The sequence below is a fragment of the Malus sylvestris genome, chromosome 9, assembly GCF_916048215.2.
Source record: "Malus sylvestris chromosome 9, drMalSylv7.2, whole genome shotgun sequence".
NCBI classification, from domain to species: Eukaryota; Viridiplantae; Streptophyta; class Magnoliopsida; order Rosales; family Rosaceae; genus Malus; species Malus sylvestris.
The window spans coordinates 14,918,470-14,936,341 of NC_062268.1; the positions used below are offsets into that span (position 1 = coordinate 14,918,470).

At 36.3% G+C, this 17,872-nt stretch overlaps 1 protein-coding gene across 1 annotated transcript; it reads left to right on the forward strand.

Annotated features, from left to right (window-relative positions):
• Positions 1 to 10,614: 10,614 nt before the first annotated feature.
• Positions 10,615 to 11,316, forward strand: LOC126634268 (auxin-responsive protein SAUR78). The gene has a single exon (XM_050304774.1). It carries the CDS (start codon positions 10,709 to 10,711, stop codon positions 11,066 to 11,068), a length of 360 nt encoding a protein of 119 aa, XP_050160731.1. The 5' UTR covers positions 10,615 to 10,708; the 3' UTR covers positions 11,069 to 11,316.
• Positions 11,317 to 17,872: the final 6,556 nt, after the last annotated feature.

Here is a 17,872-nt window from a genome sequence, read left to right on the forward strand (position 1 = left end):
CAAGGTTAAAACATAACCAATTAACCACCAACTGACATGAAAAACTAAACACAGATTGTTATTATGGCCACCCAAAAATAAGGCTCAGCTAAAAGAACCAGCCATCAGCAACAAATGTGTATTATTATCTTTAGGGAGGCAAACTTTGTTACTGATGCCTTTGCTCGTCAGGGTCTTCTAATAGTTGGTTATCATTTGTGGGAGCATCATGTTCCTCATTTTGCTTTAGATGCTCTTCGTTTTGATTTTTTGGCAACAAATGTGTTTCACTTTCAAGTAACGGAAATTTTATTCAAACCCATATAACCTCTTTCTACACTCAACTTACCCTCTACACCCATATTACATTTCTTTTGAAACAACGCCATATTACTTTTAACTAAACTATTAATATCAGCCTTAAGCCACTAGCCTGCAATCAAATAGCCAGCCCAGACTGCTGGGCTTATTTCCCTAGGCACAAAACCAAAACCAGCATGCTGCTGGGTTTTCATGCGCACACCCGCACGCCCTTTGGGCTTGCCCCGTGTGTCTGACCCGACCCAACACGTCAACCTTCACGGCTGGGCCTACCCCAAATCGGACCCATGGCCTGCAACCATGATTTGGGCGGCTCCTAGCAACCACCCAAGCCTAATAAACCTTATAGGGCCTTGCCATACTCACGACACCCATGCCTACCATGTTTGGGCTATGGTTTTTCTAATCCAATGCTAAGTTTTGGCATTCTCAATAATTTTAACCCGCATGTTATAATTATTATTGGCCTGAAGCTCACTTTTTGGCAATTAACGATTCAATAAATTATTTTGTCCCTTTGAATCGTTGACTATCGTTCATAGTCCCGAAGCACTGACACTTGGGTTCCTGAAGCAATCCACAAACCCACTACACTTTATTGTATATTGTATTCTGTATTCTTGCAGGTACCCCTATATATGAACCAAAAGTTCATAACTAAATTGAACATATAGTTTCGAATTTAGTGCCTTTGAAACCCGAAGTTTTCATTCAAAACTTACCACATGAAACCCGCAGCTTTCATGCATAAATTAAACCAATACATGTTTATAGAAATCGAATGTTCTACGATGTATGTTTATGGCTTTCCATATGACTTACCACGTTTTGTTTTACCCTCTGTTTAGGGACATGTCGAACTTGAACAAGTTCAATTTCACCTCTCTGGAAGTCTCCGGAAGAAACTACCTGAAGTCGGTTAAAGACGTGAAACTCCACCTCATTGCAAAGAGTCTTAGAGCTACCATCGAGGAACTAACCGATGATGCACCTGTCGACGAAGCTCAGAAAACTACTGCTATCATATCCATGATGCACTGCAGATTGAGTACCTCACAAAGGAGGATCCTTGTACCCTCTGGCTCGCCCTGGCGGATCGCTTTGATCACCAAAAAGACATCTTCTTGCTTGAAATAAGACACGACTGGCAACATTTATGCTTCCAAGACTTTAAATATGTAAATAAGTACAACTTTGAAGTTTGTAGAATTCGATCACTACTTAAGTTCTATAATGAGGATTTAACCGAACATGATCTCCTAGAGAAGACCTATTTGACCTTTAATGCCACAAATATTGTCTTGCATCAACAATATTGGGCATAGAAGTTCACCAAATTTTTAGATTTGATATCTATTATACTTTTCGTTAAAAAGCAGAGCCGGCTTTTGATGAAGAATCATCAAGCTTGACCTCTTGGCTCGCACGCCGCGCCTGAAGCATACGCGACAACTTTTAGCAGCCACAACTGATGAAGATCCCGTCATGGCCATGGGAAAGGGCAGCAAGCCCCACCATAGGCCTATGGCCCACCGAATAGAGGCCCATCCAAAGGAGAAAACTTGACCCAGAAGTGCCAACATCTTGCCCCGAAGGCCCCAAACTTCAAGAACAAGGGAAAAGCTACCGTTCAATCATATTCCACTGAAATGGACATGTGCTACTTTTGTGGATCAAAAATCATTGGTCACGCGTATGCCAACCTACCCCCAAGGCCATTGCCAAGTATCATTCTCGTCATAAGACTAACTTTGTGCATGTAGAACTTCTCGAAGATACTACTACATCTATGGAGGTTTCAGATTTTCAGGAGGCATCCACTCATTTGGAAGAATACATTTTAAACATGTTTTAAGGTGTTTAACCCCTAGTGGCTGAACCCACTAGGAGTGGCCGAACCCCCCCCCTTAAATTTTCTAGGTTTATGGTTTAATTTCGGACAATTTTTCTAAGTCTTTGGAATTATTTCTTTGGTTTTGGTTTGTTTTGAACTTTGGATATTATTTCTCAAATTGATTAATTGAATGAATAGAATTACATTTATGCATGTGACCGATTCAATTAATTTATTTTTAGGTATGACTAGTGGGGAAGTTAGTTGTTTGGCTGATAGTGCAACTATGCACACCATATTGCGTGAGAAACACTATTTTACAACTTTGTACCTAAGAATGCACCTTTAACAACCCTCTTAAGTCCATCCAACCTGATACAAGGATACGGAAAGGTCCGTATAATTTTGTCCAATGGTACTGAATTAACCATTAAAGATGCACTATATTCTCCACATTCCAGAAGAACGCTGTTAAGTTTTAGAGACATTCGAGATAATCACTATCATGTTGAGACCCCTGAAGAGAATGGTTCTGAATTTCTTTGTATCACTTCTTACGAATATGGCCGGAAGCATATTCACGAGAAGCTGGAACGTTTCCTGAGTCGGTTGTACATAACAACCATTTGAGCGTCGATACACACCATGTGGTTGGCCCTAGTGCTAGGTTCCTGGACACTTTGCTGCTTTGGCATGATCAAATAGGACATACCGAATGAGATATGATGCGCCATATCTTCAAAGTATCTCATGTGCATCACTTAAAATCTTATCCTGGCCATCCGCTTTGCAAAACATGTTCTTTGGGGAAGTTGAACATTCAATTCTCAATTACAAAGATTATTCACGACCCCCATAAATTTCTTCAGAGAATTCAAGTGGATATTTGTGGACCTATCCAACCAATGTGCGGACCATATAGATACTTTATGATGTTGGTTGATGCATTGACACGATGGTCACATGTCTACTTATTGTCCACACGCAATGTTGCATTTGTGAAACTCCTAGCATAAATTATTAAGCTTAGGGCTCACCACCCTGATTATCCAATCAAGTCGATTCGACTGGATAATGCTGGAGAGTTTACGTCACAGACATTTGACGATTATTGCATGTCTGTTGGGATTGGAGTTGAACATCTTGTACCCCATGTTCACACCCAAAACGGCCTGGCAGAAGCTTTCATATAGCGCATTCAAACGATAGCTCGGAATTTGGTTATGAGAACCAATTTGCTGGTATCTGCCTGGAGTCACGCAATATTACACGCAACTATATTGGTCCGCGTGAGACCCACCGTTACCCAACCTCATTCACAGTTACAGTTGGTTACTGGATATGAGCCTAACGTTTCGCATTTATGTTGGGTGCGCAGTCTATGTGCTAATAATGCCGCCACTACGTACCAAAATGGGTCTTCAGAGAAAAATGGGAATATATGTCGTTTATGATTCTCGCACACCCTTGACAGGAGATCTCTTTACTGCACATTTTGCGGATTGTCACTTCAATGAGATAGTCTTCCCGTCGTTAGGGGGATATAAGATCACTAACGTTCCTGTAGAATGCTGCGAATTGTCGTGGATTACTCTCACCATGTCTCATTTAGATTCCCGCATTACTCAATCTGAAACTGAAGTGCAACGCATTCTAGATCTTCAGAGCATTGTTCAAAGCATGCCGGATGCTTTTACTGATCTAGTAAAGGTGATGAGATCAAATTACTCACTACAAATGCACCTGCAAGGATGGACGTACCGATTATACGGCGTAACACCGCTGTGGAAGGTCGAACCGTCTCCGAGGGTGGGGCGGCCGCACCTCCCACAGGGTAAGCTACAATGGCGGCTAGCCAATCACCTGCTTTTACCCTGAAGCGTGGCAGGCTTCCTGGTTCAAAGGATTCACAACCCTGGAAGAAGAAAACAACACAAAGTAGTGAACCTAGTTTGAATCCGACCATTGCTTACTCATTTGTTCCAGCGCATGAGGTTATTCTAGATTACAATGATGTTTTAGATAAGACATATCGACCTATCGAGAATCGTGAGATTTATGTCCATTACGCAATTTTGGATGAGATTTAGAATCAAAATGGGATGATAGTCGATGATGCATTCGCATATATCGTTACTTCTGAAATTATGCTTAGCGATGACATTGAACCACGCTCCATTGACGAATGTCAACGTAGAACGGATTGGTCAAATTGGAAACAAGCAATCCAGGTCGAACACGATTCACTCACGAAACGTAAAGTGTTTGGGCTTGTAGCTCCTACTTCACCACATGTGAAGCCAGTGGGCTACAAATGGGTTTTCGTGAGGAAGCGTAATGAGAAGAATTCCCCCGTAATGGACGTTATAACATTTCGTAGTGCAATGCTTCTCTCAACGTCCTGGGATTGATTACGAGGAGACTTATTCCCCTGTAATGGACGTTATAACGTTCCGTTACCTTATCAGTTTGATAGTTTTTCGAAAAACTGAATATGCAGCTTATGGACATGGTAACTGCTTATCTTTATGGGGATCTAGATATGGAAATGTACATGAAAGTTCCAGAGGGACTTCTATTGACTGGTTAAAATAGTTGTAGACCACGGAACACTTTCTCAATTAGGTTGAGAAGGTCACTCTATGGATTGAAACAATCCGGGCGGATGTGGTATAACCGTTTGAGTGAATATTTGACAATTCAGGGATATGTGAACAACGAACTATGCCCATACGTGTTCATTAAGAAGTCACATTCTGGATTTGCAATCGTTGCAGTTTATGTCGACGACATAAACCTTATTGGAACTCTTGCAGAGCTTGAGGAGATCGAGCATTGTTTGGATTGAATCCTAGTACATCAATCTAACTACATCAAGAAGGCGTTGCGACGTTTTAATGAAGATAAAGTGAAGCCTTCGAGTACTCCTATGGTCGTTCGGATTTTAGATGCTAAATGACATCCCTTTCGTCCGAAGGAGGATGAGGAAGAGATTTTAGAGCTGAAGTTCATACCTAAGTGCAATTGGTGCTTTATTATACTTGGCTCAATGCATTAGGCCTGACATCTCCTTTGTTGTTAATCTTTTGGCTAGTTATAGCAACGCGCCTACACGCAGATACTGGAATGGTGTTAAAGACATTTTCCACTACCTCAAGGGTACGACAGATTTGGGCTTGTTCTACACCCACAAATCCTTGAGAGGAGTCGCCGCCCCCCTTCGGTCCTTGGGTTGATTCTCGCCTTGTTGGTTACGTAGATGCTGATTATTTGTCTAACCCACATAGAGCACATTCTCAAACAGGCTATGTCTTTATCGTTAGAGACTCCGCTATATCTTGGAGGTTCACCAAGGAAATGCTAGTTGCAACTTCTTCGAACCATGTTGAGATTCTCGCCCTGCATGAAGCTTCATGAGAGTGTTTTTGGTTAAGAGAAATTATGGAACATATTTGAAGCACTAATGGTCTTTCTTCCCTCATTGACCTTCCTACGACGATATTTGAAGACAATGCATCATGTATCAAGCAGTTAAAGAAAGGATACATCAAAGGAGACAACACCAAGCACATAATACCGAAGTTCTTTTACTCTCACCAGCAACAACAACATCAGAACATTGAAGTCAAGCAAATCCGTTCCTAGGACAACTTGGCCGACATCTTCACAAAGTCACTGCCTAAGTCTACTTATCAGAAACTCGTCCAAGGAATCGGTATGCGTAAATTATCTGAATTGAATTGCTTGTAGTCTTATTTGTAAGTTATGTCTAACTCAGGGGGAGTATCCTGAAGCATACTCTCTTGATCTTAATGTACTCATTTTCCAATGATTAGGAGCATTTTTCCCACTAGGTTTTTGCTACCTAATGAGGTTTTAACGAGGCACCTATCCTGGGATGATCATACTCCGTTGAGTTCACTACTTTCGTCATGTTTGACGTTTGTTTTAAACATTATGCATACTTCTCACTTTTCTCCTTAGTCTATGAGTTTTCCCCATGCCTTGGGTTTTACCATAGCGAGGTTTTGTGAGTTTTACTATTAATGCATACTTATGTTGTGTTTGAGACGCACGTTCACCCTTTATGTCGACGACTTCATCATCTGTTCTACCTCATCTGCTGAAGATCTGATGCGATGTTTTGTTTGAGTATATACATATTCAAGGGGGAGTGTTGCAGTCCTATCGGATTAGGAATGTGATTGTGTAAATCCTAGTATATCTAATAGTATCTTGTAGTTACCTATTAGGAGTTGATTACCTATTAAGAGATGTAATCCTAAAAGGGTTGGAATTCTACCCTTCCTACTACTATAAATAAAGGCATAAGGGGGTGATACAACACACACCTCAAAATTAAATCTCTCTTTTCTCTCTTGTTGCCGCCGGCCCCCACTCCCTCTTTGTCCTTATATAGTTCAGTCAAATAGGCCTACAATAAATAGTAATTTTTACAAAAGTATTTTTCGAATTCATAGTTCCGTAAAACCTCCATCGTAACTCCGATTCGATTCCGCTTGCGCCTACACATTTGTATAGTTGAGTACATTGACAATACAATATAACAATAGTTCATTAGCGTCACAAAATGACAGTCAACGAAAGTTAACAATCTCGCCTCTAAGGGAATTTTCATCAATTCAATCTTTTAAAATTATCAAAATCATAAGATTAGAGACGGGTTGTTACAATCCCTCTCATGAGTAATAAGATTCTAAGAATATTGACGCAACCAGATATATCAAGTAAAATCGAACGATAATTCTTCACTAGAAAACAATTAACAAATCCTACAAGTCACTAGCTAGGAAGAAAGAGAGAAAACTCATGATCATTGAATAATAAGAAAGAGCACAAATTTAAAGCCAAGATGACCTATTTGTAATGTTCTTAACCCTAGAAACCTTAGTTATCTAAATGGGAAGGGAAATAAACAAACAAACACAATATTAAAACATCCTAAAATATTAAAATCCGAATTAAATATAGTAAACGACTTATGTCATTCATATTCCGTATGAACTCATTGTTCCATCTTGTATATCTCGTCGTTCTCTTCAAATCCGTACTTTACGAGCTCAAAACAAACATACCAAACCATAGTTGTGTCAATCCTCACATCACGAAAAGTCCAAAACATCCACTTTCGAGATATAGCATCAACAAATAACCTATACCACGTGAACTACCAATTCTCCAATCAATTTTTTAATTGCTCTCTGCTTTTTATTTTATTTTTATGTGATAACCTAATTTTTGTCCTACATCAAATCTTGTGAATTATAATAAGCTAAGTCATAAGACTCATAACTCAGAAGTGAGTCTCCAATGAGTAAGACTACATGTGCTTAAGGAAATCATAAAAGATTTTGAGTCATGTGCTTCAGAAGAAAACATATTAATTGATTAATGAAGATTTGGAGGATGTGGTGTGGGCACAATATATTCGTCAGATCGAACACTGCTCATCAATTTAATTGAATGGGGAACTGAAACAGGGGAATATGCTGTCTAATAACTGCTTAGTACTAATTAGCAGACATAATATGAGATTAAGAGATCATGTAGCAAACCAAGAGATCTGCATGATCAGTTTTCTCATTGAAGTGCACAATATCACAATAACTTAACACACCTCGTTCTTTATAAATCATAGGCTTAGTATGGCTCACCATCAGCATTACTGATATTGTTTTTAACTTAATCATCTATTACTAGGTGTGGAGTTTTATTATCTAAAACAAATAAAAATGATAAATTAGATTCTCATATTTAACTTTCAAAATCTTTGTCAATGTATTAGTGCTAATATTGCCCAATTATCTTACTATCATGCAATATGAGATGTGACTAGAGAAACTGCAATGTAGAGTCTAAATCCGGCGAAATGCAAAACAAAAATTGCAATGCAACTCACACATAGGGATTAATTCACAAACGCGACTTCAAGTTTTATTAGCACAATTGTAAATTTGCCACTCTCATTAAGTAAAAGAGTCATGAGCTTCATAACAAACTATTTTTATGCTTTCTAGACTATATGTTGTCTATTCTATGTAACTTAACCGTTGAATATAATTTTGGGAAAGTTTGGAGTGCCAAATGAGATTTTTGGAGTGCTAATGACAATTCTCATAATTTATACCTAGCTCTAATTAATTAAGGTTGAACTTGACAAATGCAGAGCAAGGATCGAACATTAGCACTGAGATGACACAATTATTTAAAACTCAGACTTAATTGTATATCAGAGTGACAAGTACTTCACCATTTCTAGTATCCACTAGGTCCTTGCCTTTGTATATCCGAGTGGCAAATATGCAGCAGAGATTAAGTATGAGATGAATAGGTAAGAGATATTACTCTCTTTACGCCTTGAACGAGTTGTAGAACATTGATTTCGGATTTTTATCTTCCAATTAAATGGGTGTAAAGATAAATTTATATTGAAGTGGGTTTGTGAGGGTAGTTCAGTTAGTAAATTCACTAATTATGATTCTTATTCAATATTTACCAAGTAAGAGGGACATATAGAGTTGGTATACAACTGGATTAGCTCCGCCTAACCCAGCCATATTAAAAAGAGAACAAGATTGAGACATAACAAGTGGTTTAGAATACTGGCCCTTTTGCCTTGTCCCTTGTTATGGCGCCCCTTGTATACCATATTGGACCACAAACAAACAACTAATGTACCCGATCAAACTTTATTTTGGTTTTTTTGTTTGCTTCCTTTCTCCCCGTGTACTAGCTCAATTATATTGTACCTATTTTTTGGCCACTCAATCACTGGACATTGTAATTGAAACACTTACAGTTTAAATTACATGTCATTAATCTTCTAATAAGCGCCATTTGAACTAGGGAACTTTAATGAAAAACTTCTGGTACTGTTCACTTTAACGAAAAACTACATTTTTACCCTAAAAAGTAAATCCTTGTACTATTCACTTTACCCTTTATTTTGTCCTTATCGTTAAAACTCAAAGTTTTCTAACCCTTTTCGTTAGTTTTCCTTTTGAACTATGGTGAAAAATATCGACATGCGTAATCGTAAATTGAACTTAGAAGTGCAATTGAATGATTAATCGTAGATATATAATGTTTTTTTTAATGGTGATTTTAAAGACTATCCATTGTAGCGTTTGAATGAGCATGGAGGATGAGTATATATAATATATAGCAAACCTTAGTATTTTATAATTTTATATCCAAATTAATATGGAATCTAATAGTGGATTAAGGGAAAGAAGGTTGGTACAACAAGTTGAACTGTTGGACAATTTCATCAAGGTCCATACGAGAGCGCTCATCAGAGGCTTCTTTACAGTTCATGATTCCATGCATGAATGACATCTTGCGCGCGGAGGTTTGTTGGTACAAAAAGCTGGTAGTATAACGCATGCAAGAATATATGTCAAGACAAAAGTAGGTACTAGTGGTCAGGAAAAAACGATGAAATAGAAAAGATGCCTTGCCATCTCTTCTTGTTTTTATCCTTTCTTTTCCGGAAACACAAACACCTACGGTTTGAAAACTAGCAGGCTGCTTACCAACAAACAGCTTAAATTGTTGTTGTTGATAATTATTAAATATCATGAACAAGAACAACAACCAACAACGTTAACCTAGCCAGCAACCAATATATCTTGTTACATGATTACCCTCGTAATCTTAAAGCTTAATCAAAATAATATACGCACTGTATATATATGCTACATAATTACTCTGCATGCGTATATACTTGGTGCTAATTAGATGGAGCCCTATGCCATTAATTATAACTTGGTTAATTACTAGGCAAGTTATACAATTGAATCGAGTACGTTGTCTTGCTTGCTAATATATTCTGCTACATATTAAAAAAATAAAATAAAATAAAATAAATAAAATAAAATAAATAAAAAAAACATCACAGCCATTCCTAATACTCTAACACCAAAGTGGTTGAGAATTTTTCAATAGATACTAAATAATCCAAAAAAATAAAAATAAAATATGAATGCTGTTAAACTAAGATTGTTTCATACAATTTCTACAGAAATAAGAAAAGTGTCCATGCAAATTCTTATTTATTAAAGCTGGATTAGCTTGAAAATTAAATATAAGTCTAACAACTAAAATGAAATTATTTATGCACCTGCCATGGTCCCATTTAAAAAACCAAATAAATAAGTATTTTTCAACATTGAGCTTCAAGCCTACTACTCTATAAAAATTAATAACTGGTTGGCAAAAGGTACTTATGTATTATATATCCCCACAATGGAAATATGCAGAAAATTAAACAAAATACATAAAACAGAAAATCCATAAGCAAGAAAGGTCATCTATCAAGCTAATTGTAAGGCACGCCAATTGCCAAACAAGGTGCAACTGGTTTTGCACCCAAATATCTCTTTCTTAGCTGTTATCAAACAGTGGGCCATGCAAGTAGGGTTCTCTCTCTAGTTTCTCTCTCCCTCTGTCCTCCACATTTATACATGAACCTTCCCTCACACTTTCCTCGCAGCACTCAATTTTTCACAAACCTCTCTCTCTCATCTAGACTTAAGAGTTTCAGAAAATATTATGGCAAAAGCCGGGAAGCTAACGAAGCTCAAGTCAGCAATAAAGAGATGGCCTTCGTTCACCAAGCTCACTCGCACCACAAGCTCCATTGCTGCAGCCACAAGTGATGACCAATCAGATCATGTCAGCAAGGGCTCCAAGGAGCTTCATGCTGTGTATGTAGGCAAGTCAAGGAGAAGATACCTGGTCAGCTCGGAAGTCGTTGAACACCCCGTCATTCAGGAGCTGGTGGACACGTCATCCGGCGAGGTTGTGGTGGCTTGTGAGGTGGTGCTGTTTGAGCACTTGTTGTGGATGCTTGAGAATGCAGAGACTCAGTTGGGGTCCATGGACGAGCTAGTTGAGTTCTACACTTGCTGAGTTTCTACATTAAGCTTGCTAATTAAATTTGTAAATTGAGATTGTGGTAGGAATTAAAATTTGTTTTTGTAGTTTGTGTTTATGTGTGTGGGCTGGCTACTGCTATGTGTGTACGTATGTATGTCCATTTGGGACAGTGAGATTTAACCCATTTCATTTACAACGAATGGAGATCGATCGACCATGTTAAAGAACTTGGTTAATTATAAACTTTCATATTATAATTTACAACATTTTGTTTTACTTTACTCATTTTTGTCTTGTTTAATATTTGATTTAATATTTGATTTTTGGTTTGTTGCAATTAATATTATTATTTTAAATTACACTAAAGAAAAAATGAAAATTTGAACTAAGAACCCAACGACTTAAAGAGAAATGTCTTTATTTACTACTTACCGTTTATTATTTAATTTAACTTTCACATTTTACATATTTCGTATGTGTTATGCACACAATGTATTCAATGCATTACTACGGTGTGTAATGGCTTTTGTTTTTCCTTTCTATACAAATTCAAACTCAGGTATTTTTGAGAGAATAGTTAATTAGTTAATTGTGTTGCCGATACATTTGTAAATACATCATTTTCCGTAATGTGAGAAAGTTTAGATTCATCATATTCAACGAAATGCATTTTAACTTCATTTAAATTGTTATCGAGATTTTCTTGATACTTTTTTTTTTTCAGCAAAAACAAAGAAAAAAATTGATAAGAGGTATTTGTAGATGACACATCCAAGTAGGAATTTCACATGTATTTGTAATGCTCATATAATCCATTTCTAATTCATTCTATCAACATTTACTCATCTATGTTTTTACTAATTTGATCTCAACGTCTTGAAAACTTAACAAGCCATTTGAGAAATTGAGAGATTAGACTACAAGCGCAAAATTAATAAGGTCGCCGATTTGGGATATAGAATCCTCAGCCTTTGCCCCAATTGGTAAAAAAAGGAGCTCTGGCAAGGTCTCGACAATGTTGCAAAACATCAAATTCATGTCAACCAAAAGAAAACATATGCAAATTTGGTATTGTTGATGTGATGGTAGCTAGGAAAAATACAGCCCACAGTAAAATGGCATCTCATTGGTCCCCCCTAATTTTGGTCCTAGCTACTACTTGGACAATGTGAATCTCCCCTAGATTTTCCCTTGCAATAATTTTTACATTTTCCATGAAATAAAGAAAATAAAAACTCTATTTATTCTCCCTCTACTTCAATGTGCATGTTATTTGAGCCAAACTATAGAGTCAAGTGGCCATTAAATTTAATTGTTCACTTATAGAGTAGAAGAAAGACATAGTTTTATGGTGCAAATCAATTTTTTGGTGCAAATGATTAGGAATTATACAATTGCAATCTTTCTATTTTATATCTTAGGACAATTTGATTGGTCCTTTGGTAGCACGCAAGATATGCCTTTTTTGTTTGAGTAATGTTAGGTAGATTAAATTTATAAACTAAATGATGTGTCACCAATAAGAAATAAGCATGTTAATTAACATTTAAATAATAATCCAATTATTAACTTTTATGTCATTTAGTTTACAAAATTTAATCAACAAATTTAGTCCTTTAACATTACCCTTTGTTTGAGACAATTGAAAAGGTAATATGCCTCCCAAAAGAAGAAATAAGGGAAAACACAGATCATTAAGAAAGAGTTAGAAACTGTAAGTTAGACTTCACGCTTTAACATCATCAGTAGCGACATCAATCCCCAGACATCTAATTATAAAAGAGAAATGCTAAGAAGACTCTCCTAAAAGTATGGCTCTTTATGGTTTTTTCATCATCTCATATTTTTAGTAAAATAATTTATAATGTTGGCACAAAAATTGTGCAAAAAACATAAGGTGGCAGAGAGTCCATAGAAAGCCTCACTTTGAGAGAGTCTCCTTATCATTAATCATTATAAAAACATAGCTCATTTCCCCATTTATAGGTTTTATTTTTAACTTTTATAATCAACTTATATCTCATGTTAATTATATTTATCTAATATATGGTAGATTCCTTTTTATAATCAACCTGTATCACAAATTAATATGTCTTGCTCATAAGTATATTATGTTTTTGGGTAAATTACATAAAACTACCTCAACTATTGGATCATTAATAGTTCATACCTCATCTTTAAAAAGTTTCAATGTCATACCTCATCTATGAATTTTTTACAATTTCATACCTTCCGTTAAATTTCTGTCAATTATTCCGTTAAATAGTGACATGGCATGAGACGGGACCCATTATTTATTAAAAACTTCATTAATTAAATATTAATTTTTTTTGGCATGGGGACCCACCCTTTCTTCCCCCGCCCCCCTTATCCCACCCAAAACCTAGATCCCTTCCCTTTCCCCTTCCCCTTCCTTACAACCCCCGACCCCTTCCCCACCCTTTCTTCCCCCATCCCCTTATCCCACCCAAAACCCAGATCATTTCCCCTTCCCCTTCCCTGCGACACCTGACCCCTTCCCCACCCACGCCAACATCTCCCCCCCCCCTGAGAGACCCACCTTCTCCGTACCCTTCTCCCTAATTCGTGCCTTTTCTAGTGATGGGCGTTTTGGGCATTTGGGTTTCGGTGGTTGAAGAAGAAATCGTACTCCAATCTTTATGTTTTGGTCTCGAGAGGCTTTGTCTCTCTATCGTTTTCGTCCGAATGTTCCGGGCCGAGATGGTGGGGGATTTTTGGTGTTGGAGGGATTGGGATTGAGTTTTTTGGCGTTGGTCGAAGAACTCGGAATCCGACAGCGACGAAGGGTAGAAATTTTTCCAGTTCCACATGGAGGACGCCTGCCCTGGTGTTGGTGAGAGGTGGGGGCGGAGGAGGAAGAAAGGATGTAGGGAAGGTTAGAGCTGTCGGCGTGGGTGGGGAAGGGGTCGAGGAAGGAGGAGATGGTGGCGGGTAGAGATGTTGGCGTAGTTGGGGAAGGGGTCAGGGGAAGAAAAGGTGAGGGAAGGGGTGGGTCCCCATGCCAAAAAAAAAAAGATTTTATTTTTTTAGTTTTTAATTATCTTCCTTTTTTAATTTTTTAGATTTTATGTTTTTTTTTCTGTTTTTTTAATCTTTAATATTAGTTAAAATCCACATAAGCATCCATGTCATTTAATGAGTAAATAAGAACCATTGGATGTCATTTAATCAAAAGGATGAAAAAGAGTGTAAAAGTATTTGTAAAAATATTTGTCCCTTGATCCTATCCCTTAGTTAAAATACACATAAGCATCCATGTTATTAAATGAATAGATAAGAACTGTTGGATGTTACAAAATTTAAATGCTACAAAGAAGTGTAAAAATGTTTGTATATATATATATATATATAAAGCAAGAAGGCATGTTGAATGGCTCATTAAAAAAACAACAACAATAATTTGATAGTATGACGGATTGAGGGACCAATCTATAATTTTAAGGGTTGTTCTTGTCACCCTAATTAGACCGATAACCAGTCTCTATTATTCTTCACCAATCAATCTTTGAGGTGCATTTTCATTACCATCCAAATCTTTTGTCATTTTCCAGTAGAGGGAAGCATCAAATCGACTTCACCCAGTTCTACATCCTCCTTTTCCATATAGCAGGATCATTACCAACAAAGTTACTTCTCAGGAAGGGAGCTCAGAAGAGCCGATACCTTAGATTCCGCACGCACTCTAGATTTAACAGTCCTGAAAGCACCCTACACTAGTAAAAAAACCCTTGTGCGACGAAACACACATCGTCGTGCATAGTTACTTTGCACGACGAAACAAACATCATTGCTCAAAGTTACTTTGCGCGACGAAATTTTAAACTTTGTTGCGCAAAGTCTTTACAAAAATAAAAAATTATATTTTAAAAACCTGTGCGCGACGAAATTCAAATATTTCATCGCCTAATGCATTTATTTTCTTTTTTTATTTAATTTTATATTATAAATTTTAAAATATAGTTATTTTCATAAGTTTTTATTATTTTTTAAAAATGATGAATATCAATATTTCGTCACTTAAACCCTATTTACTTGTTTTTTATTTAATTTTATATTATTAAACTAAATTATTTTTTTGCCCTACGAATCAACATTTGGTCGCCTAACCCCTATTTATTTTAAATTGTAAAATAAAGTCATTTTCTTTTTTATTATTTATACAAATTTTAAAAAATAATTTTTCGCGATGAACATATATTTCGTCACACAAAATCCTTAAATTTGGGCGGGTGCCAAAACTGGGATGCAGGAATATATATATATATATATATATATATATATATATATATATATATATATATATATATATATATATATATATATATATATATATATATATATATTTTTTTTTTTTTATGACTTTGCGCGACCAACACTTTGTCATGCAAAATCCTAAAAATTTGGTGGGTGCCAAAAATGGGACACGGGAAGTTTTATTTTTTTAATTTTTTAAGACTTTGCGCAACCAATATTTCGTCGTGCAAACTCGTATCCTTCGTCATGCAAAGTGATAGGTTTTTTAAACCAAAATAACTCCTCCACAATTTTCTCAATGTCTTTCTCAATTCTCTTACCTCTCCTCTCTTTCCCTCTCCCCAAATCCAACCCTCTCTCACATTCACTTCTCTCACTTAATCTCTCTTCTGTATCTCTCACTCTCACTTACTCTCTCTTCTCTATCTCTCCCTCTCACTCGCTCTCTCATCTCTCTCTCACTATCTCCTCTAACTCTCTCACACTCACTCCTATCTCATTCTCACTCACTCTCAATCTTGCCAAAAGTTATTTTCTCCCCAAATTTTAATTTTTTTTTCATTAATATGTGTTTTTGGAGTTAATTAATTGGGTTTAGTGTGGGGTGGAGTTTGGGGTAGGATTTGAGGTAGGCCAATTTTAGGAGAGATTATGTCGATTTTTTGGTATTATTTTATGTTGTTTTTTGGTTATTTGACCATGCATGTTTGTTTTGTTCGTAGGAAATCGTTGAGACTTTGACGGCGAAAGTTGAGGATTAGGATGCTATCGGACCATATCCCCCGCCATTACCATCACATTAGACTTGTATTAGGATTTTATTATTATACTTTGTTAATTTATGTGTACATTTTTAATATAATATATATTATGAATAATTTGATCACTATTTTTCATATGTAATTTTATTGACTATGTCAACTTAAATTAAAGTAATTAAAAAAATAAAGGTACAATTAAATTAAATTAAAAAAGTAAAAATTTGAAAAATCTTGCGCTACCAAATATTTCGTCGCCCAAACAATTACTATAACCAAATTAAAATAAGATAAATAATAAAAAAATTATACCTTGCGCAATAAAATATTTCGTCTCGCAAACAATTAATTTCGTCGCGCAAAATATTAAATTAATTTAATTAAATAAATAAAAAAATAAAAAACAAAAAACTTTGTGCGACAAATATTTATTTTTGTCACGCAAACCCTATCTTAATGAGCATTGCACGACCAATCATGCGCGAAAAAAAAATTCGTCTCGCAAGGTTTTGAGCGACGAAATCATACTTTGCGCAAGAAATCTTATTTTGTCGCTCAAAGTGTTTTTTGTAATAGTGCTATTAAACTTATATTCAGATGCATGGTCATTCATAGTAGTTAATTCTTTCGTTTATGGTTAACTTGTACATGCAACTATTGCATCTTGAGAATGATCATTTTAATAAGTTAACCCTCCGTCACTAGGATATCCCCTCACCCTCACTTGCCATGTTCTTCCAATCAATTTTTTCGACTTGATACATGTTGACATACTTTAAGCATATCACAAACTTGACCAGAACTCTAATTTGTAACGAAGGTTATATATATTGCCCTCATGTCGTCGAGCTTTCCTAAAGAAAACGGTTTATATGATACCAATTAACATTATGGAGTTTATTAACACTAAATTTCCTAGCCTGGACTCGAAATCCAAAAGCTCGAAAAGAACAGAGAGGAACACCAAATTTTTGTGTTACAATTAATACACCAAATACACCCAAAACTCACAACTCACGGACCCCATTTCTCAAACTTGATGACTCTCCAAAAGCATTCTAATTCTTCTTTCAAGTTTGGTGACACCAAATTGTTGGATGCCGACTATGGGCTCATTTGGTTGTACTTTTTAAATAACTGAAAGAGCTTTTAGAGAAAATATTTTTGGGTTCTAAAGGCACTTTAAGTGCTTTCTACAAGAAGCACCAGTTATGTGATTCTTCCAAAAAGCACTTTAAGTGTTTTTCCAGGATTTACTAGTATTGTTTCCAAAAATATTTTCACCAAAAGCGTTTTTAGTCATTTTAAAAACACATCCAAACGAGCTCTATACTTCTAGAATTCTATTTAGCTAGGGTCTTTTCAACCTCTCCAAGTTGTATAATAGGAACAATGAAGGTTACCAAAACTTTCCTCTTTCCCCTCTCTCATAATTGGAAGGGGATCATCTCCGGATCCCTTCCACCTAATCCTCCTCATCAAACAATCCGGACCCTTGAAATGTGATCCAACGGCTAAAGTTATTTTAACTTTTAGAGTGCGCCTGTGTTTTTAGTCGTTGGATCAAATTTCAAAGGTCTGAATTGTTTGATGAGGAGGATTAGGTGGAAGGGATCCGAAGAGGATCCCTTTCCCTCTTAATTAGCTGCATCTTTAAGGGGATGGAGGGAAGAGAAATTAATTGGATACTTGAACTTCAAATTAGGCATATAAGAGCATCACCAAAAGAGATGCCAAATTTTGAATATAAAATTTAAATTTGACAGTCAATGTAGCATTTTGACATCTTTTAAAGTTTTATTTC

Excerpts from the sequence above, each read along its gene's own strand:
- LOC126634268 (XM_050304774.1), top strand. The coding sequence starts at position 10,709 with ATGGCAAAAGCCGGGAAGCTAACGAAGCTCAAGTCAGCAATAAAGAGA.